We start from the raw sequence: 23,192 nt of genomic DNA, 5'->3' as shown, positions 1-23,192 counted from the left end.
GTCCGAAACAAACTTAGTTCCAAAATTAATTTGAAAACACATTTAAATAACTCTAGTCTAAACAAGGACCCAAGTCATTTATCCTGTCCTATATATAAAGTAAAAGGAGGTTTTGCAGGATAAATTTTACTTTCCTAAAATACTTCTGTTATATTTTTTTCCTAAAATCGAGAAAACACAAATCGAGAAAACACAAGTTTATCACCTTGGTGTTAGCAACTTTACCATGAACAATGTTTTGTTTGCACTAATTATGGTAGAACCACCAACACCATCACGATCAACAATGCAAAAAAAAAAAAAAAAAAAAAAAACTATTCAGGGTGAAAATGCTAATAGTGTTAGTGGTTTTTCCATGAATAATTTTTTCCATTTATTTACAAATTTGCCGTTTGATAAACTCATTCAAAAAAAAAAAAAATTCTATCTTTTCTTTTTAAAAATTTGATCGAGGGAAGTCAAATTTTATGATTTAGCCTACTTGATATCATCAACTTATTTTTGCAATGACATTTTTTTTGTTATATTTTATCAACAATTTTTAAACTCACCAAGATCCTGTTCACTTCACTTTATTTTTGTAGAAATGAAATTATATATTCCGTATTACCTAAGTGAAATTATTTAGACTAAAGCTTGCTTAACTCTTATTGATTAAAGTTACTTGTCAAGTTCAAATCAAAACAACTCTAGTCGACCATTCCTAGTCGATTTCGAGTTGCTCAACTCGATTAGCACATGAGACCATTGAGATTTGGGTAAGAGCACAAAATTAGGGCTTATAACAGTTTTACTTTATAGTTTGAACAAATTCCAGATACACTCCCAATTCTCGTTCAACATCTCCGATCAACCACTCTTCCCTGAGCTTAATACCCTTCAATCTCGAGGAGAGAGAAACAATGGCTGACCGCCGGCGACTGGCAGCAATTTTGTCGGCAGTCGTCGACGTCAAACCTCACGAAATCTCCGCGCTTCTTCACTCCGCTGGATCTTTCTTCTTCGTATGCAATTTCTCCCATTTTTTTTTTCTTAATTTTGATAATTCAGTAATTTTTATGATCTCATTTTCCGCCATTGTTATTGATTTTGATGATTGAAATCGAGTGATTATGTTTATGTATTTGATTTTGATTTTGTTGAATTGGACAGATTTTGAGTGCCTATTTTGTGGTATTACCATTGCGAGATGAAGGAGCAATATCATTAGGGTTGTCAAATCTTCCTGAGCTTTTTATTGGATCTTTGGTTCTTACTTTGATTGCTGCACCTCTTTCTACATTGCTCTTTTCGTTGCCGAATCTATCCAAAGGCAGGGTATTGACTTTTTTCGTTAGGTTGTGAATTGATTGTATTGTTTCCGAACTTAATTTATCTGAACTTATTTTCCTGAACTTAACTTATTTGAACTTATTGACACTGGATTTTATGTATGTTAACTCATTGGCCCGGGAACTTTAACTCATTTGAATTATGAACTGATATTTCTGGAAATAAGTGAAAATGCGGTGCTGAGAAGAGTCAGAGTTGAAGTAGTATAATGTACGTTGTAGTGCGTATAATCAAGGGTTGATTGAAAAAGGTCTTATTATTTTAGGAATCAAAGGTTAATTGAAAAAGGTGTTATTGTTGTGTGTAGAAGCAAGGTTTAATTGAATGAGCTTGTACCATGTTTAATGGATTCGGCCATTTGGGAATCTTTTTTGTTGCTATGATGTGACAAGTGATGATAAATTATGAAACGTCATTGAGTAATGAAATGATGCATTCCAATCTAATCCCAAATTGGAGGAGTTGTTGAATAGAGAAAGAGTAGTTGTGTAATAGCGGGCATTCATTTCACAGTTTCACTTTGCAACTTGCAAATCTTGATATCAACTGTGATAGAAGTAGTCTTTTTGCTGAACCATTCAGTGTTTACTTTAAAAAACTGGTGGCTCTAGAAAAGTGAAGACCTGTTTGTTTAGTTGTAGAAAGTCTTGAACTCTTGATTTATGTTTCTTGCTGTAATGTTTGTGTTACATGTTGTCTATCTGAGTTTAAAGCTTGTATTGAATCTGTACACATATAGTTGTCTCTGCGCCATTATTCATAGATGGTTTTTAAAATTTCAGGCTCTGGTGTTGATACACAGATTTTTTAGCTTGTCACTTGTCGTATTCTTTGTTTTCTGGCATACTTCAACAAATGGATCTTCTACATCCAGTAATAAGGTGAAATAACTAATTCATTACGAGCAAATACTAATGAATGCAGTCTGCTTTAATGTTGGGGCTTTGTTTTAAAGTTTTATATTAGTTCTTAATGCTTCCTGTTTTGGCACTTAGGATTTTGTTGGTGTGCATTCAAGACATGATCAAAATGTTGGCGGCGAGCATTCCAATGTTATGCACTCTAGTTGGGATGACCTCTCATGGTATTACATCTCAGTGAGAATTGGTTTATTCCTTTGGGTATGGTTATGTCCTTCAGCTCAAAGTTAAATGCTTGCTTCAGTGTTTGACATTTTATGATTCTTATTTGATTTTTCTTCTTTTCTTATTGAAGATTGCTTTGCTGAATTTGATAACTATCTCTTCAACATGGGCAAGAGTAATCGATGTTATGGATAGCGAGGTCAGTTACTATCCTCCTGTAATCCTGTTTAAGTGATGGATGCAGGCTTTTGTGATAATTTAACTTGGATTTGTATCCAGTCAGGTTCAAGACTGTTTGGGTTTATTGGTGCGGGTGCTACACTTGGTCAGCTGTTCGGATCATTGTTTGCGACTGGAATGGCTTGGCTGGGATCTTGTATGTAACTGTCTTTTTATGACTTCAATTCTCGCGATGGATTTAATTTTTTCTTTTTTTTTTTTGTTTTTGTTTTGACACAGTCCTTGATCTCTGTTACTTTCAGTTTTACTCTTAGTAGCTGCTTTTCTAATGGAACTAGCTGCACAATCTTCTAAAGGAATTAGTCAAGACACACCCCATATTTCTGAGGAAGACACTCCGATGATGTAAGATAGTGTTCCAGTTTTCTTTTCTTTTGTTAATCTCTTGTCTGAAATTTAATGATTATAATGGTGTGAGTGTATGACCTAGCTAACTTCTATGGTTCCAAAGCCCTATACCTTTGAATGAACTCAGGGTATGAGATAAAAAAAAATGTCTATTGTGGCCTTGTGTGATAATACTAATATACAATAATTGAACTAATAGGCTAGAGATAAGGATGATTAATTGGATGTGCAATGTTACAAGGAGAGATTAAATGATCAATAAAATGATTTGAGACAAGTGAATGTTATTTTATTTGAAGGAGCATTCTAAAATTTTAAAGATATGGATGCCCAATGTCACATCAGTCCCAATTTAATTGATTTACAAAAGTTGGTCAGCAATTCCTGGTAGACATTTTCTGAAACCCAGTTAACAAAGAGTATTGGGGATTCAGTTAGGCTGTATGCAGGGTTATCAGAATATCAGGAACACTCAAGGTCTATATTCACATCTGGCCGATAGAATGTGGGTATGGGTAATTGCTAATACGGTCCAAGTAAGGAGACTACACGCGTTTGGGCTTTGAAGTGAATCTATCTCTTTATTTAGAAATTTGTGTGAAAAATTATTATTGTTATTGTTATTGTTATTGTTATTGTTATTGTTATTGTTATTGTTATTGTTATTGTTATTGTTATTGTTATTGTTATTGTTATTATTATTATTATTATTTAAAAGTTGATGTGTGCGAGTTGCCGAGTTCTCTTTGGAAGAATTAATTTTCTGCAAAATTCCCATTATACTATAAAAAGTTAAATTAATATTACCCCTGTTCATATTATTTGCAACTTTAGGGTATCATTTGTTCGATATTAAATGTTCCAAAGTTGCAAATAATATAAAACGGAGGTAGTATGTGTGTTCTTACTCTTATAGTAATAAACTAACAAACTTTTAAGACTTCATATCCTCTCACTCTCGATGGTAATAAGGGTTTGGGGAAGCGTATGGAGAAATAATGTTTTATATATGAAAAAAAAGGGAATATGAAAAATAAGTTTATCCTCTCATTTTGTTTGTGGCCTCTGCGCTAACTCTGCTGTATAATTTTTCTGCTGCAGTTGGGGGCATATACATTGAATGTAATCATGTTTGGAATAGTGCACAAGGATTGTAGGATTGGTAGTTTATGTACATGGAGCTGCTATTATCTGAACTTAATTGCGTTTCTTGGAGATATTTTGGGTAGCATTAGTCTTAGAGAACTTGAATTTAGATTTGTACCAAATCAATATCGTTAATCTTTTTTTTTGGAGCTAATTAATTTAGCTAGAGGCATAAACACTTGTATCCTGGATAATTTTTGGGTAGAACATGCATTTACATTTGTATTTAAGTAATTTTTCAATTCTGTTGTAGGATTTGTTTTATTCAGTAAGAAGCATTATCACATCTTTTTCCAGATAATGTTCTGACTGTGTTGGTCTATATGATTTAAGAGGAGAATAACTCCTCCTAATTGAACTATTCAGTATTTCAGAATCTTATTATTTTGACTTGCTGTTCATAGTAAACTGGATGATGAACAAAGTGGAGCGATAAAGAAAACATTGACGCCCAAGGAATCTTCTCCAAATTTTGTTTCTTCTCCAAAAAATCCTCAACTTTTGGCTATGTTGGATGGCTTTAGGCTTATACTCTCCTCACCTTATTTGATATATGTATCACTGTATCTATGGCTGAGTGCCGTTGTCTCATCGTTCTTTTACTTCCAGGTATGATAGCTTATGTCTCATTGCAGTTTAATTGTGTTTTATGCATTGGTGCTTTGCGACAAATTTGCAATCAAAACTGCCCATATTTGGTGGCAATCATTTCATGAAATTCACCACTGATGATTTTTATTCGAGTATAAGATGATGATGAGACAAATACATCTAAGTTGCTGAGCAGTCACAATACTATGAGGAAATTTTCATTACCCTTTTGCACGCTTCTCTTGTATTTGACTTATACATCGTTGCTGATTAAAAGTTTGACATGAGTGCTAGGATAACCCTCGGATGGGATGTATGTCTGTAGTATCCACTTTTTAATTATGAGTTCCTTTAACCCCACTTTAATTTGGATAATTTTAGAAATTGACCGCATAACCCCTTCAATATTTTAATTATTTATCCAATAATTTTTTTCCTTCATTTGAACTTTATTTAATAGGGCCTCATTATGTTGGGCAATGAGTTTTCCTCTAATGGCTAAGATTTATTGAGAAAGTTGACCCTTGTTTTGTGGAAGACTAACAATATTTCTAAAAGACAGGGAGTTGCAGTTGACTCGGCTGTCTTAATAGAGTGCTAGATTGCATTTGCAATGACAGTGAATTTAAGATACACAATGTTAGAGGTTTTCTTATCCGGCCTTTAGAAAGATGACCCTTTGTCCAATATCATTTATTGTGCATAGAATGATCATTATTTCTTCTTGACTGATTGCTGTTAAGATTAGAGCTGTCAATTGGGGTAAACAGGTCGGGTGAGAGTGGGTCGGGTCAAATCGGGTCGGTTCAATTCGGATTAATTCCATAACCTATGTGGGTCGGGTTTGGGTTAGGTCATACTTGCGTCAGGTCACGTCGGGTCATACTTCTTATCGGGTTTGGGTCGAGTTTAGGTCGGGTTAATAAAGGTCGGGTTGCATTCGGGCCGGGTGAACAATAGGTCGGGTTTAATTTGGGTTTTCACGGGTTAAAACGAGTTAGGGTAATTCTCGAATTCAAGTCGGGTTTGATTCAAGTCAATAATTTGCGGATTAGAATCAGGTTAGGTCATTCTCGGGTTTGAGTCGGGTTCGGTTCAAGTCAATAATTTGAGGGTTATAATCGGGTCAAGTCATTTTCAAGTCGGGTCATTCTCGGGCTCAAGTCGGGTTCCGTTCAACTCAATAATTTGCGGGTTATAATTAGGTTGGGTCAATTCCAAGTCAGGTCATTCTCGGATTCAAGTCTGGTTATGTTCAAGTCAATAATTTGCCGGTTACAATCAAGTCGGGTCATTTCCATGTCAGGTCATATTCGAGTTCAATTGACTATAATAGGGAACTATAGCCTATAATTTAAGAAGATAATTATCTCCTTTGGCCATACAACAAATATATACTATATTTAACTCTTAAATTTGAGGATGATGCTCCTTTGGTCATATGCGTGGACCGACTTGGACTCCCTGGACAAAATCCTTTGATCAACAATAATAAGGTGGTCTAAATTGCATTTAAGGTGATTAAAAATCTGGTCGGGAATAATTTGGGTTGAATATAGGCCAGGTCAATAACAAGTCGTGTTAATTTCGAGTTGAGTTAGTAACAAATCAGGTTGGATTTTTGGGTCGGGTAAGTAATAAGTCTGGTAAAATTCGGGTCGGATCAATAACAAGTCGGGTTTAATTTGGGTCAGGACAATAACAAGTTGAAAAGCCTTGAAATTCTTAGGTTTTGGGGCCCGGTGTCAAAAAGCCTTGATATTTTAGAAGATACATCTCGGGGTCATATAATGCCGTTTGGAACCATATATGATCATTATGTGTTTTCATAAAAGTTCGTGGTAGGCTTGATTTAATTAATCGGTGCAAGTTGTAAACCGGTAAATTAACCGTTGAAAGAAGAATTTGATGGTTCAACCCACCCAATTGGAATCCTAGAGGGTATTAGGGACCATGATGAACATTTCGGCAATTTTTATTTCGGGCGAAAAAAAGTCAAGAAAATTCAAAAATTGAAGGCTAATATCCACCTTTTTGAGATATTTTGGAGTCTTCGGGGGCCCGATGTCTAAAAGTCTTGAAATTCAAGGTAATACATCTCGGAGTCATATAATGTTGGCTGGAACCATATGTAATGAATATTTATTGTCATAAATGTTCGTGGTAGGCTTGAGGTAATGAAATTGGTGCAAGTTGTAAATCGGTGAATTGGTCATTTAAAGACAAATTGAATTGTTCCACCCACCCAATTGGACTCTCGGAGGGTATTAAGGACCATCGTAAACAATTCGGAAATTTTTATTTACGGGAAAAAAAACTCAAAAAATTCCAAAATTGAAGAATTGAAGGCATTGAAGGCTATATCCACACTTTTTGAGAAATTTTGTTGATTTCGTGGCCCGACACCGAAAAGCCTCGAAAATTAAGAGATACATTTCAGGGTCATATACTTTCATTTGGAATCATATATATTCATTATATGTTGTCATAAATGTTTATGATAGGTTTGAGTTAAAGAAATCGGTGCAAGTTGTAAATCGTTAAATTGGTCGTTTAAAGGCAAATTGGATGGTTCCACCCACCCAATTGGACTTCCGGAGGGTATTAGGGACCATGGTAAATATTTCGGCAATTTTTATATTCGGGCAAAAAAAAAGTAAAAAAAATTTCCAAAATTAAGGCTTATATCAACTCTGTTTTAGAAATTTTTGAGGTTTCGGAGCTCGGTGTCGAAAAGTTTTGAGATTTTAGAGAATACATCTCGGGGTCATATAATGCCATTTGAAACCATATAAAATCATTATTTTTGTCATAAATGTTCGTGGTAGGTCGGAGATAATGAAATTGGTGCAAGTTGTAAATCGGTGAATTGACCGTTTAAAGGCAAATTGGATGGTTCCACCCACCCGATTGGACTCCCGGAGGGTATTAGGGACCATGGTAAATATTTCGTCAATTTTTATTTCCAGGTGAAAAAAAGTCAAAAAATTCCAAAATTAAAGTCTAATATCCACATTTGTTAAGAAATTTTGAAGGTTTCGGGGCCCAGTGTCGAAAAGTTTTGAAATTTTAGGGAATACCTTTCGGGGTCATATAATATCGTTTGGAGCCTTATATGATCATTATTTGTTGTCATAAATGTTTGTTGTAGGCTTGAGTTAATGTAATCGGTGCAAGTTGTAAATCGGTAACTTGACAATTTAAAGGCAAATTGGATGGTTGCACCTAGCTAGGTGGACCCCCGGAGGGTATTAGGCACCATTTTAAACATTACTTCAATTTTTATTTTTGGGCGAAAAAAAAGTTAAAAAATTCAAAAATTGAAGTTTTAGAGGATCTGGACAGGTGTCGAAAAGTATTGAAATACTACGGCATAAATCTCACGGTCATATAATGCTGTTTAAAACCACATATGATAATATATGTTGTCATAAATGTTCGTGGTAGGCTTGAGTTAGTGAAATCAGTGCAAATTGTAAATTAATAAATTGGCCGTTTAAAAGGCAAATTGGATGGTTCCACCAACCTATTTGGACTTCCGGTGGGTATTAGGGACCATGACAAACATTTCGGCAATTATTATTTTCGGGCGTAAAAAAGTCAAAAAAATTCCAAAATTGTAGTCTAATATCCATGATTTTTGTGAAATTTTAGAGGTTTCGAGGCCCGGAGTTGAAAAGTCTTGAAATTTAAGGCAATACATCTCGGGGTAGGATAGAGTTAATGAAATCAGTTAAGTTGTAAAACAGTAAATTGGTCGTTTAAAAGCAAATTGGATGGTTCCACCCATGAAATTGGACTCCTCGAGGGTAGTTGGGACCATGGTAAACATTTCGGCAAATTTTATTTCAGAGCGATAAAAAGTAAAAAAATTCCAAATTTAAATCCACGCATTTTGTGAAATTTTAGAGGTTTCAGGACCTGGTGTCGAAAAGTCTTAAAATTTTAGAACATACATCTTTGGGTCATACAATGTCATTTGGAACCATTTTAATCATTATATGTTGTCATAAATGTTAGTGGTAGGCTTGAGTTAATGAAATTAGTGCTAGTTGTAAACCGGCAAATTGGATGGTTCCACCCACTCAATTAGACTCACGTAGGGTACTCGGGAATAGGGACCATGGTTAACATTTCAACAATTTTTATTACTGGGCGAAGATAAGTCTTAAAATTCCAAAATTGAAGGTTAATATGCACACTTTATAAGAAATTTTGGAGGTTTTCGGGACAGGTGTCGAAAAGTCTTAGATTTTAGGAGATAAATGTAGGTGTCATATAATGTCTTTTGGAACCATATATGATCATTATATGTTGTCATAAATGTTCGTGGTAGGCTTCCGTTAATGAAATTAATGCAAGTTGAAAACCGGTAAATTGGCCGTTTAATAACGAATTGGATGGTTCCAACCACCCAATTGGACTCCCGGAGGGTATTAGGTACTAATGTAATCATTTCGGCAATTTTTATTTCCGACTGAAAAAAAGTCAAAATTTTCCAAAATTGAAGGCATTATCCACGTTTTTTAGACATTTCGAAAGTTTCGAGGCCTGGTGTCGAAAAATCGGTAAAAGGATGTTTATTATTATTCGGTAAATTGGCCGTTTAAAGGCTAATTGGATGGTTCCACCCACCCAATTGGACTCCCGGTGGATATTAGGAAATATAGTAAACATTTCGGCAACTTTTATTTTATGGCAAAAAAAGTTGAAAGAATTCCAAAATTGAAGGCTTATATCCACGTTTTTTGAGAAATTTTGGAGATTTCGTGGCCATATGTTGAAAAGTCTTGAGATTTTAGGGGATATATCTCGGGGTCATTTAATGCCGTTTGAAACTACATATGATCATTATATGTAGTCATAAATGTTCGGCTAAAATTTGAATTAATGAATTCAGTGGCAGATGTAAACCGGAAAATTGTCTGTTTAAACATAAATTGGATGGTTCCACGCACCCAATTAGACTCCCGAAAGTTATTAGGGTATATGGTAAACATTTCGGCAATTTTTATTTACATGCGAAAAAAGGCAAAAAATTCTAAAACTGAAGGCTAATATCCACGCTTATTGAGAAATTTTGGAGATTTCGGGGCCTGGTGTCGAAAAGACTTTAGATTTTATGGGATACATCTCGGGGTCGTATAATGCCGTTTGGAACCATATATGATCATTATATGTTGTCATAAATGTTTGTGGTAGGCTTGAGTTAATGGAATTAAAGAAGTTGTAAACCGGTAAATGGGCCGTTTAAAGGAAATTAGATGGTTCCTCCCTCCCAATTGGACTCCCGGAGGATATTAGGGACCATGGTAAACATTTTGACAATGTTTATTTCCGAGCAAAAAAAGTAAAAAAAAAAATCCAAAACTGAAGACTAATATACACGCATTTTGCGAAATTTTGAAAGTTATGGGGCTCTGTGTCGAAAAGTCTTGAAATTCTAGTGAATATATCTCGGGGTGATATAATGCCGTTTAGAACCATATATGATCATTATATGCTGTCATAAATGTTCGTGGTAGGATTGAGTTAATGAAATTGGTGCAAGTTGTAAATCGGTAAATTTTTCGTTTAAAGGCAAATTGGATGGTTCCACCCACCCAATGGGACTCCTAGAGGGTATTGGGGAATATGGTAAATATTTCGGTAATTTTTATTTCTGGGCGAAAAAAAGTTAAAAAATTCCAAAACTGAAGCTATGCTTGGGATATTTACCTAATGATAGAAGGTATCCTCAAACCCTCGCTATGTGCGCTTAGAAGCTGAACTCCTTTTTCGCGTTCCTCTTACTTTTCCAGTTGCCGGGGCGGGTTAGGTTCGGTTGCGAGCCAAGAAAGAGGATGTGAATGCTTGCCTGCTTCACTGCTCTTTGTGTATTCATTCGTCCCGAAAACGAAAATAATATTGGCATGTGTTAAGCATATCGTTTAGAGAATGATTGGTGCCTTCTAGCCCTTTGCTCGTCGAAAGAACCTTTTCGCGGTGAATGCTTAGTTGTGCTATCCAGGAATGGAATTTATGGTCGAACCGCATGATAGTCTACTTTGGTTCAAGGCAGAATTTTCGTTTGAATGCCTCTATCTATTTTCGCTCTCCTTGCCATTCGAGTAGCTTCACACCCATGATGATCGCATTTTTAACAAATTTTTTATTTCTTTTTTTGTCTAATTCTTCCCTAGAGAAAGGGCTCTTGTCGTGATTGACTCACTAGTAAGGATATGCACGATTTTGACTGTCTTAATAAAGGCAGTCGAGTTCTTCTTTTCCTCATGACCAACTGTCTTAATGCGCAACAACAACTATAGTTGCTATTCTTTTGCCAAATAATCCTTGCCCCTAACGGCAATCTTTCTCATCACCTGCTAGGAAGAACATCCTTGCTTACCAGCTAGCTACCTTAACTATAGGAAGAAAACCCTCGTTAGGACGGCAGCTAGAAGGATAGGCCTTTGACTTTCTTACTTCTGATACCGATTACCCATTTCCCTTAACCTTGGACGAAAGCGCCCCAATTGACATCAATTCATGAATTATGAACTGCCTTGAACGTAGCATTTATAGGCTAGGGCCTTGAAGTCAGAGATAACAACCCCTAGAATATGAGGATACCCGAAAACCTAGACCTCAATAAAGACCTGCTTAGACGCCTCTTACCCGGACCCTTTTTTCTTTTAGTGAAGAACTTGCTCTACGACTTAAGGTTTTTGTCTCCGGCAACGGAGACTTGTGCCTAAGGGGTTTGAGAGAGACTTTTCGCGCTGACCCTACTTTCGATACAACCAGAGAGACTTCCTAGATTGACAAGTTAAAACAGGATAAGCAGAAGGACTACCGCAATCAGAAAAAAGAGAAGGCAAGCAAAGCAGAAGTAGTTCACAACAACGACTATCGATTAGTCAACAACCGGGACAACAGAAACTGTTGCTAGATTCTTTAAGAAGCGGGAACCAACAAAGCTGCATTCACCAAGAATCAGAACTGGGGAAGCACGTCTTGACTGACGTGGAACTGCTACAATATGGAACCGCCAAAGGTCAAAGCTAGAATGTCCCCGAAAAACGTGGTAAAACGCTCAACTTACAAGTTATTGGAAATATCCGTCTCCGAATAGAAGTAGAAGCAAAAATCACAGGTTCGAAGATCTGAGTTGCAAGACTAAGGAAATGGAAACTTTTTAATATCACAGGAGTTGTGAACGAAGGAGGAAGGAGTCTTTGCAGCAAGACTTTAGTCAAGGAAAAAACCGACGTGTAAGAAGAAAGTGGCATAGACAAGGAATCGGCTTAACTACATTAGGGGTCTCATTCCTTTCCATATCTTAAATCATATAGTTGAGTGGAGCTCTGAGATTATGAGAGTGGATTGGATCCCTTTCTTCGAGAAGAGGCTTTGGGCTTAACTACTTCTCTTTAAGACGTAAAGGAAAAAAAAAAAGGAAAAAAAAGGAGTGCAGGATGTGTCTCCGGACATAGAAAGTAGGCAATCACTTTCTCTTCATTAGGGGTCTAGGTTTCAGTTGTAGTTTTCGGAATGGTATAATCTCTAGGTTTCAGTTATAGTTTTCAGTGTGTAAGACATAGTCTAAATTTTACTTTGAGTTCCTCTTTTAATAAATAACTAAGCATTCCATAGACGGATATCAATAATCACTTACCCCGCCTTAGGAGAGTGAGGGGTGAAAGGACTCAAATAGAGCTTAGACATTAGGCATGAAAATAGGACTATGCATATTAACTCACATTCGTTGATTGCGGTGCGCCATAGACTAAGCTTTAAAGGATGGTAGATGTGAAGGCTAAGTGCTCCTGAGCAAGAAGCATTACACCACCATCACCACTCGTGGTTCACGTCTTTCGAAGAACTATCGGTCACACATATCAAATGCTGCACATGGACCTTGTGATTGAACCAGTGATTCCGAATCCATTGATAGACAAAGGAAAGATTCCAATGTAACTTATCCCCTCTGGTGCAAGATGAGGATTATTTGCTGGAATGTGAGGGGCTTCAACATCAAACAAAAAGAGAGAAAACTCTTTTAAAAAGAAAATAGATTTGAGTGTTTTTTTGTGAAACAAGAGTAAAAAAAGAAAATAGCGAAAAAGTTTATGAGAAGATTTGTAGAGGTTGGGAGTGCGTAGATAATTATGATTTTGCATATAATGGTCGTTTGTGGATTGTTTGGAATGCTAAAAAAGTGGGGTTTGTTCACGCGACCAACACTGTCATGTTTTGGATATGAGCTTGGGATATAGTTTTGATCTTATTGCTGTTTATGGTCGTAATTCCATTGAGCTAAGGTTGTAATATCCACGCTTTTTGAGAAATCTTGAGGTTTCGGGGCTTGTTTAAAAGCCTTGAGATTTTAGGGAATACATCTCAGGGTCATATAATGCCGTTTGGAACCATATATGATCATTATATGTTGTCATAAATGTTCGTAGTAGGCTTGAATTAATGAAATCAGTAAAAGTTGTGAATCAATAAAATGGTCGTTTAAAGGCGAATTGGATGGTTCCACCACACAATTAGACTCCCGGAGGGTATTAGAGATCATGGAAAATATTTCGGCAATTTTTATTTGCAGCAAAAAAAAAATGTTAAATAAATTCATAGATTGAAGACTATTATCCACGCTTTTTGAGAAATTTTGGAGTCTTCGAGTTCAGGTATCTAAAAGTCTTAAAATTCTGGGGAATACATCTCGGGTTCATATAATGTCGTTTAGAACCATATATGATCATTATTTGTTGTCATAAATGTTCGTGGTAGGCTTGAGTTAATGAAATTGATGAAAGTTGTAAACCAGTAAATTGGTCGTTTAAAGGCAAATTGGATGGTCCCACCCACCCAATTGGACTCCCGTAGGGTATTAGTAGAAATGGCAATGGATCGGAGGTGGGTCGGGTGATGCTTCATCCGCCTCCATCCACCAAAGACCCATCCATCACCCGACCCATTCATCACCTAATTTTTTTTCATCCACATCCGATCCATCCGTCATTCATGGATGAATCGGGTGGATCGGGTGATAATTCGGGTGAAATAAATATATAAATATAACTTTTCATTTTTATAATTAAAATCAAGATTTGAGAAAAAAAGTGATCAATTTTATTATAATTTTGATACATCTTTCTAATACTTGTTCCTTTTTACTAACGTAAAACAAAGTCAATTCCTAACACTACAATAGACATTAAATTATTAAAAAAGATATTTATTTTTATTTTTTATGTATAAATTTAACGGGTGGATGGATGGGTCGGGTGATGGATCGGGTGATGGGTTGGATGTATCATCATCCGTATCCAACCCGATCCGTCACCTGATCCATCCATCATCCATCCGTCATCCGCTTAAGTTCGAGTTTTCATCCATATATTTGGATAGGGTGGATGGTTATCCATCAGGTTTGGATGATATTGCCACCCCTAGGTATTAGGGACCATGGTAAACATTTTGGCAATTTTTATTTCCGTGCGAAAAAAAATCAAAAAATTCCAAAATAGAAGGCTAATATCCATGTTTATGAGGAATTTCGAAGGTTTCGGGGTCCGCCGCTGTAGAATAGAAATGAGATTTTAGGGGATACATCTGAGGGTCATATAATGTCGTTTGGAACTATAAATGATCATTATATGTTGTCATAAATGTTCGTAGTAAGCTTGAGTTAATGAAATCGGTGCAAGTTGTAAACCGGTAAATAGGCCACTTAAATGCAAATTAGATGGTTCCACCCACCCAATGGGACTCCTGGAGAGTATTACGGACCATGGTAAACATTTCGGCAATTTTTATATCCGGTCGAAAAATAGTTGAAAAAGTCAAAAAAATTGAAGGCTAATATCCACGCTTTTTGAGAAATTTTAGAGGTTTTGAGACCCGGTGTCGAAAAGGATAGAGATTTTAGGGGATATATCTCGGGGTCATATAATGTCGTTTGGGACCATATATGTTGTCATAAATGTTTGTGGTAGGATTGAGTTAATGAAATTGGTGCAAGTTGTAAATCGATAATTTGGCCGTTTAGCAATATGGATGGTTCTACCCACCCAATTGGACTCCCGCACGGTAGTAGGGACCATAGTAAACATTTCGGCAATTTTTATTTTCGGGCCAAAAAAAGTCTAAAACTTCCAAAATTGAAGACTAATATCCACACTTTTTCACAAATTATGGATGTTTCAGAGCCCAGTGTCGAAAAGTCTAGAAATTATAGGGGATATATCTTGGGTCATATAATGTCGTTTGGAACCATATATATCATTATTTGTTGTCATAAATGTTCGTGGTAGGCTTGAGTTAATGAAATCGGTGCAAGTTATAAACGTGTAGATTGGTAGTTTAAAGGCAAATTGGATAATTCCACCTATCCAATTTGACTCCCGGAGGGTATTTGAGATTATGTTAAACATTTCGGCAATTTTTATTTACAGGCAAAAAAAAGTCAAAAAAATTCGAAAATTGAAGACTAGTATCTACGCTTTTAAAGAAATTTTGGAGTCTCGAAGCCTTGTATCTAAAAGTCTTAAAATTCTAGGGACTAGATCTTGGGGTCATATAATGTCGTTTGGATCTATATATGATCATTATTTGTTTTCATAAATGTTCGTGGTAGACTTGAGTTAATGAAATCGATGCAAGTTGTAAACCGGTAAATTGGTCGTTTAAAGACAAATTGGATGGTTCCACCCGGCCAATTGGACTCCCGTAGGGTATTAGGGACCATGGTAAACATTTCAGCAATTTTTATTTTCGTTCGAAAAAAAGTCAAAAAATTCCTAAATAGAAGGCTAATATCCATGTTTTTTGAGGAATTTTGAAGGTTTCGGGGCCCGGTGTAGAAAAAAAATGAGATTTTAGGGGATACATCTCAGGGTCGTATTATGTCATTTGGAACCATAAATGATTGTTATATATTGTCATAAATGTTCGTGGTAGGCTTGAGTTAATGAAATCGGTGCAAGTTGTAAACCGGTAAATTGGTCATTTAAATGCAAATTGGATGGTTCCACCCACCCAATGGGACTCCCGGAGAGTATTAGGGAATATGGCAAACATTTCGGCAATTTTTATTTCCGGTAGAAAAAAAGTAAAAAAATTCAAAAATTGAATGCTAATATCCACGTTTTTTTGAGAAATTTTAGAGGTTTTGAGACACGGTGTCGAAAAGGCTTGAGATTTTATGGGATACATCTCGGGGTAATATAATATCGTTTAGAACCATATATGTTGTCATAAATGTTCGTGGTAGGATTGAGTTAATGAAATCGGTGCAAGTTGTAAATCGGTAAATTGGCCGTTTAAAGGGAAATTGGATGGTTCCACCCATCCAATTGGACACTCAGAGGGTATTAGGGACTATGGTAAATATTTCGACAATTTTTATTTTCGGGCGAAAAAAGTCTAAAACTTCCAAAATTGAAGATTAATATCCACACTTTTTGTTCTGAGCCCGATTTCAAAAAGTCTAGAAATGCTAAGGGATATATCTCGGAGTCATATAATGTTGTTTGGAACCATATATAATCATTATAGGTTGTCATAAATGTTTGTAATGGGCTTGAGTTAAATAAATCGGTGCAAGTTGTAAACCGGTTAATTGGCTGTTTAATGGAAAATAGGATGGTTCCACCCATGCAATTGGACTTCCAGAGTCCCGGAGTGTATTAGGGATCATTGTAAATGTTTCGGCAATTTTTATTTCCGGGCGAAAAAAAAAATTCCAAAATTGAAGGCTAATATCTACGCATTTTGAGAAATTTTGGAGGTTTCGGATCCCAGTGTCGAAAATCATTTGGATTGTTTGGGGATACATCTCGGGTCCATATAATGCCGTTTGGAACCATATATGATCATTATTTGTTGTCATAAATGTTCGTGGTAGGCTTGAATTAATAAAATCAGTGCAAGTCATAAACCGGTAAATTGGTCGTTTAAAGGCTAATTGGATGGTTCCACCCACCCAATTGATATCCATGAGGGTATTAGGGACCGTGGTAAACATTTCGGCAATTTTTATATCCCGGATTCCCGGCGAAAAAAAGTCAAAAAATTCTAAAAGTGAAGGATAATATCCACGTTTTTTTGAGAAATTTCGATTGTTTCGGGGCCCGTGTCGAAAAGCATTGAGATTTTAGGGGATACGTCTCGGGGTTATATAATGCCATTTGGAACCATGGGCGGACCCATGAAGGAACAAGGGGGGACCATTGTCCCCCCACTTTCGGGGAAAAAAAAACAAAGGAAAAAAATATATAGGAAAAAAAATAAAACTAGGAAAATAGTTATATAAAATTGAGTGCAAGACTAAATAAGAAGTTTGCCTTAGCTAAGTTGGTAATGGGCTAGAAACAATATGTCAAGGGGCCCAATTTAAGGTTTACCTACATCAGGTCCCCCTTGGAACATTATCCCTTTTTTTTTTTTTTTGGTGGGTGTTTTATTTAAGGTTATTTTGACTTTTACCACACGCAAAAAACGAAAAATTTGGTATTACCATCTCCATAAAAAAAAAGTTGTTTTTGGAGGTGGTAAAAACAATTAAGTTGTTTTTGGAGGTGGTAAAAATAAAAAAATTTCCTTTATTTTAACCTAACCACTCGACTACTCCCTTATTCCTATTTCCCAACCACGAGGCACGAACCACCACCCACGCGGCCACGAGTCACGGACTGCAGCGAGCACCTTTGGCAAATGTTTGCTAAGAAATTAACATCACAAGATAATATGGCATTCGAATCCCCCTTGTAACATCACTCATTTTTTTTGGGGGGGTATTTTATTTCAACCATACCACTCGACTACTCCCTTATTCCTATTTCCCAACCAAACCCAAATTACTTGTATTGTGTACCCGTTTTTTTTTTTTTTTTTAAATAGGTTGATGTTAGTTGAATTATCGAAATTGTCCTCCATTGTCAAATTTCTAGGCCCGCCACTGTTTGGAACCATATATGATCATTATTTGTTGTCATAAATGTTCGTGGTAGACTTGAGTTAATGAAATTGGTGCAAGTTGTACAATGGTAAATTGGTCGTTTAAAGGCTTATATCCTTGCTTTTTGAGAAATTTTGGAGTTTTCGGGTAGAGCTTTCAATTCAGGTAAACGGGTCGGTTTTAGGTCAGTTAGAGTGGGTCGGGTCAACTTAGGTCGGGTCAATGCGAATTAATTCTATCACCTATGGTAAAATTCAGGTCGGGTCAATAACAAGTCGGGTTGAATTTGTGTCAGGTTAATAACAAGTCGGTTTGATTTCGGGTCGAGTTTGTAACAAGTCGGGTTAAATTCTGGTTTTGATTGGTTAAAACGGGTTTGGGTCATTTTCGGTTCAAGTCGGGTTCAGTTCAGGTCAATAATTTTACGTGTTACATTCGGGTCGGGTCATCTCCTAGTCAGTTCATGTTCGGGTTCAGGTCTCACATATTTGGGTCAACTCGGGTCTAGGGTTGGTTTCAGGTCGGGTTTGGGTCACCATTTTTTCCGGTTAAGATGGTTCGGTTAATAATCGGGTTTGAGTCGGTATTTCGGGTCGGGTCAACTTTCGACAGCTCTAGTTGAGATGCCTATAGGTATCATCAATGTCCTTCATGTATTACGATTTTCTAGTTGCTTTTGTAAGGTTTAAGGATTAACCTAGTATAGTCAGTATCACAATTACTAATGCTGAGTTCTAAAAGTATGGTACATTTTGTTAGGGTCAGAGACAACTTTATATCTGATCTGTTTTTGGAGGATGATTTTGTGTGGTAAGGTACTTTGTTGGTCTGAGTGATGGGGATAGAATTTTTCTTGTTTGGTGTATTGGAACTTTTCTCTCGTGTAGACAAGGGTTTGGGCTTTTAGGGTTTAGAGTTTGATGGATACAAGACTCTGATTGCTCCCAGGCAAGTCCTATTGTCACCAAATGACATTTGTAGTTTTTAACTTTTTTTCGGTAAAGAATGGTTGGGTTTCTCAGTTAAGGCATCTTGGGTCCCCCCCCCCCCCCCCCTGAAATTCTAATGTTGGGAACTTGGGAATTGCGATCGAGGTTTGCTGATAGAATTTTATTACTTTTCTGTTAGTAATTATTTTTATGGTGCTTTAGTGTAGGAATTTATCGCTAGGGAAGATAGGAACATGAGATTTCTCTTTGAAATCACCAATTTTTATAACAGATTCTTGATTGAGAAGGGGTTGAGTTGCCATTTTTTGTAGGGGCTCTCGATATTATACCTCTTTAATGACTACGATTTTGCGCGTATGGCAGAAGATTACATCTTGATATTTCTCTTGCAAGCACTTAGCTCTTCTAGACTTATGAAGTGAAGTTGTTCTGAAGTGCTGTATTTATACTAACATATGATGTAGATCCATATACATGATTTGCTCCTTCCCCTTGTGTGCTTGTCATGTCCATGAAAGAAGGGCTGACATCTTTTATGCAGAACGTTTGTTTTATGTTAGGTAGGACCATAAGAGATTTAATCTCTCCAGCAACTTTGCTCGAGTATTTCATGACAAAAGTATTCTGGCTTTGGGAGGGAAATGTTTTTTTTTTTTTTTTTGCCAATACCATCTTCTCTTATCGTTGCGGTCAGAAATATTAGCCCCATATGAAGTAAGTAGGAATAAATTGTATTTATCTTTATGTTTAGGATCAGGCATTTTAATCTACCTTGAGGCATAATGCTGCTTGACCCTTGGGGGAACTTGTTCGTCTGACTTATGTTATTCCAATGGTCCAATGCTCTATGTTTCATTGGCATTCTTTCTCTTTTAGTTGGACTGCTGATCTATGAGCCTTATATTTGGTTTTCTTTTTACTGTCAATTATATTTCTCGTTAACTAAGTCACATTAATTTTTGCTTATTATGTTATTTACTGCTTTGCAGAAAGTTTCTATCATTGCCCTGACAACATCAAGTGCTGCTGGTAGAATGAAATTGTTTGCGGAGATCAATAGTTTTATTGCCCTTTTTATATTTTCAGGGCAAATCACCTTAACGGTATGCTATGCTAATTTATGAAATGGCAAAATGAGATGCATATTGTGGAAGTATTCAATTTTAATTTTAAATTTGTGGTTTTATCTGAATTTTGAAGTATGCAAAATAATATGTTTGCAATTTCATTATTGACCTTTGCTGAGACACTAGGCCTCTGTTCTGGATGCACCTCAATTCTTTTATCTACACCTTTGCGTTTCCATATTCCTAATTTGATCGCTAATTGAAAGCATAATAATGTATTCATCTATGCCAAAGAGTGTAATGTCAAGGTGGAGCTGATTCACATGATATTGACCCAGTTTTGCTTATGTGTTTATCATATATTCATCTTTGATGTGTTCTGTTGCATTTAGGTAGAGGTGAGACTTTCTCTCCGACCTTTACTTAGCTACCTATACCTAAAATGAATTTCTACAATGTCATCAAAAGTGGCCTCCTTCCCCAAATAGATGTCCCACTATTATCCCACGATTCAGTTTATAATGCTCTAAAATGGTTTTCTGTTCCTGTCATGGAAAAATGTAAATTGTTTTTTTAGCTTGCTAATTGCTTTTTTGTTATATATAAGCCTTTGACGTCAGTTCGGTGCAAATTTATGATTTTTATAAGTGAGACTTTTATTTGTAATGCAGGTTATTGGTATTGCTAATGCAAATGATTTTGTGTTTACTAAAACAGGGTCGCATACTTACTGTTGCTGGGGTCACTGTTGCAATTAGCTCTGCTCCCTTAGCTGGTTTACTCAATTTAGTTGCTATATCTGTATGGCCAACTTGGATAGTCGTTGGTGTTTGTGAAACCCTGAGGAAGGTTTGTAAATTTACTGTATTTAATTCCATAAATTGAAACTTTATTTTAAAAGGATACTAATGAATAAGTCATTGCTTCACATTCTCCCTTTTACAGGTTGTTATGTATGTTGTAACTAGGCCAGGAAGGGAACTCCTGTTTACTGTTGTTTCACAGGACGAGAAATACAAAGCCAAGGTACATATAAATTCTGCATTGAACATGAACTTAAAAATCATACTTTCTCAATCTTATGCTATTGATCAGTGTTATAAATATATAAGGCTATGTAAGAAGAGTATACTTCCACCTAAAATGTTTTAATATAGTAATGTAGACATGAAAATTCACTTGAGGTTCCATAGCTTCATTGAAAAAAATAAATAAATTTTGTGTTGGCCCTTTTCCTTGCCGCTTTTTCTAAAGCTGTCACAACGCAGAGATTATTATTATTATTATTATTTTTTTTTTTTTTTTTTTTTTTGTCTACTGACTACCTTTCTCCTTAAAATACTGATTCAGGTGTGCATAGATGTAATTGTGCAAAGGCTTGGAGATGCCACTGCAGCGGGGATGTTCAAGCTGTTTTTTGGATCTTTTGAGGAGAAAACATCAACTATATCACTCTACGCCCTTCCTGTAAGTCTTAATCTGTGGTGCTCTTACACACTCATCGCTTGTTCCCACTCACAGGAGGCCTCCTGCCTCTGCAATGACTGAATCACATTATTTGCTGTAGTTGTAATGCCCTTTTTTGCAAACATATGCTCTCCTCTGGCACAAACTGTTTTGTGGGTTGACGTGCGCCTACTTATTATCTCACCTGTCGGATTCAAAATTTTCTAGATAGCGAAGTTGCAGGTATTCTGCTCATAACTTAATCCAGCTATCTAGTTACGTAATTCTTCTGGGTTAAAACTCCTAGAAATTTCCAGATAACTTATTATTGTGAACAAATGCTGAGGAGAGAACCCTCTTCATACCTGTAGGCAATAGCTTAAGATTAATGACGTGGATAGTCTTTGCTTTCATTCTTGTTATGAAATCCTTATTCAGTTATTCTTTTGACTTATCATTTACCAGTATCTCTGATGTGGGAGTCACCCTCTTTATATGAGAAAGTTATCGAGTTTATCAGCTTTTTGCTTGTAGAACTTGTCTTCCTTTTGCCTTCTCCTGCACTGATTAGAATTACTTATTTCTGTTTGTGTGAACATAGGTGTGTTTATTGTGGATACTTACAGCATTACACTTGGGAAATCGACGAGAACAAATGGTAAAGATTCAGGCTCGTACGGTAACCTCAGATTGTTGTGAAGATGGTCTCAGATGACATATGCCCATCTGCTGTAGAGTTGTAGATTGAACTTAGATTTAATGCAATCACTGAAAATTTTGTATACAAATTCTTGTAACCCCTTTAAATAAAATAGAAGTAAAGATCTAAAGTTCTGCAGTAAAAATAAGGAAGTTATGCTAGTATTTGTTTTTCATCCTAAATGTTGTGCATCTTATGTTGATCCTGTATCAACTAGAGCTATCAATTCGGGTAAACGGGTCGAGTTTGGGTCGGGTAATAGTGGACCGGGTCAATTTAGATTAATTCCATAACCTATGCGGGTCGGGTTTGGGTTAGGTCATGCTTGAGTCGGGTCAAACTCTTATCGGGTTTAGGTCGTGTTAATAACGGGTTACATGCGGGTCAGGTTTAATTAAGGTTTTATCGGGTTAAAACGGTTAGGGTAATTCTCAAGTTCGAGTCGGGTTCAGTTCAAGTCAATAATTTGCGGGTTAGAATCAGGTCGGGTCATTCTCGAGTTTGAGTCAGTTTCAGTTCAAGTCAATAATTTGCGGGCTATAATAATCAGGTCGGGTCATTCTCAGGTTGAAGTCAGGTTCGGTTTAAATCAATAATTTGCGCCTTATAACCAGGTTGGGTCATTTCCAAGTCGGGTCATTCTCGGATTCAAGTCGGGTTTGTTCAAGTCAATAATTTGCAGGTTATAATTGGTCGGGTCATTTTTAAGTCAGGTCATATTCGAGTTCAACTAACTATAAATAGATAATTATCACTTTTATCAAGCTAATTATTTCCTTTGACTATAATATATATGGCCATATACTAGGGAACTATAGTCTATAATTTAGGAAGATAATTATCTCCTTTGACCATAATACAAATATATACTATATTTAACTCTTAAATTTGAGGATGATGCTCCTTTCTTTTGCTGGCATGGACCGACTTGGTCTCCCTAGACAAAATGCTTTGATCAACAATAATAAGGTGGTCTAAATTGCATTTAAGGTGATTTATGGTGGTCAGGAATAATTTGGGTTGAATTTAGGCCAGCTCAATAACAAGCTAAGTCGTGTCGATTTCGAGTCGGGTTAGTAACAAATTGGGTAAGTAATACGTCTGGTAAAAATCGAGTCGGGTCAAAACAAGTTGGGTTTAATTTGGGTCAGGACAATAAAAAGTCGGGTTGATTTCAAGTCGGGTTTGTAACAGGTTGGGTTAAATTCGGGTTGGATTTGGAACGGGTCGAGTTGAATTCAGGTCAGGTTAATTACAAGTCGGGTTAAATTCGGGTTTTGACAGGTTATAATGGGTTTGGGTTAATTTTGGTTCAAGTCGGGTTCAGTGCAAGTTAATTAA

At 36.3% G+C, this 23,192-nt stretch overlaps 1 protein-coding gene across 3 annotated transcripts; it reads left to right on the top strand.

Annotated features, from left to right (window-relative positions):
- The first annotated feature begins 669 nt into the window (after positions 1 to 669).
- Positions 670 to 22,012, top strand: LOC110733558. Of its 3 annotated transcripts, XR_002513649.1 has the most exons (14): positions 670 to 1,004; positions 1,153 to 1,317; positions 2,115 to 2,213; positions 2,328 to 2,453; positions 2,548 to 2,616; positions 2,697 to 2,793; positions 2,900 to 3,002; positions 4,556 to 4,760; positions 19,628 to 19,741; positions 20,423 to 20,554; positions 20,651 to 20,731; positions 21,056 to 21,172; positions 21,273 to 21,394; positions 21,753 to 21,852. XR_002513649.1 is itself a non-coding variant. In XM_021913621.1 (13 exons), the coding sequence occupies exons 1-13, from the start codon at positions 903 to 905 to the stop codon at positions 21,864 to 21,866; spliced, it is 1,524 nt and encodes a 507-aa protein (XP_021769313.1). In that variant the 5' UTR covers positions 671 to 902; the 3' UTR covers positions 21,867 to 22,012. The 3 variants fall into 3 exon arrangements, 1 of the variants encoding a protein (XP_021769313.1); XR_002513648.1 differs by having other exon boundaries at positions 21,056 to 21,394; XM_021913621.1 differs by lacking the exon at positions 21,273 to 21,394 and having other exon boundaries at positions 671 to 1,004; positions 21,753 to 22,012.
- The last annotated feature ends 1,180 nt before the right edge of the window (positions 22,013 to 23,192 follow it).

This window comes from Chenopodium quinoa, unplaced genomic scaffold (assembly GCF_001683475.1).
Source record: "Chenopodium quinoa cultivar QQ74 unplaced genomic scaffold, ASM168347v1, whole genome shotgun sequence".
In the NCBI taxonomy this organism is placed as follows: domain Eukaryota; kingdom Viridiplantae; phylum Streptophyta; class Magnoliopsida; order Caryophyllales; family Amaranthaceae; genus Chenopodium; species Chenopodium quinoa.
This window is presented reverse-complemented; position numbering and strand designations above follow the sequence as displayed.

Excerpts from the sequence above, each read along its gene's own strand:
- LOC110733558 (XM_021913621.1), top strand. The coding sequence starts at position 903 with ATGGCTGACCGCCGGCGACTGGCAGCAATTTTGTCGGCAGTCGTCGAC. Across the intron at positions 1,318-2,114 it reads CGAATCTATCCAAAGGCAGG|GCTCTGGTGTTGATACACAG; the intron begins GTATTGACTTTT and ends TTAAAATTTCAG. Across the intron at positions 2,214-2,327 it reads CTTCTACATCCAGTAATAAG|GATTTTGTTGGTGTGCATTC; the intron begins GTGAAATAACTA and ends TTTGGCACTTAG.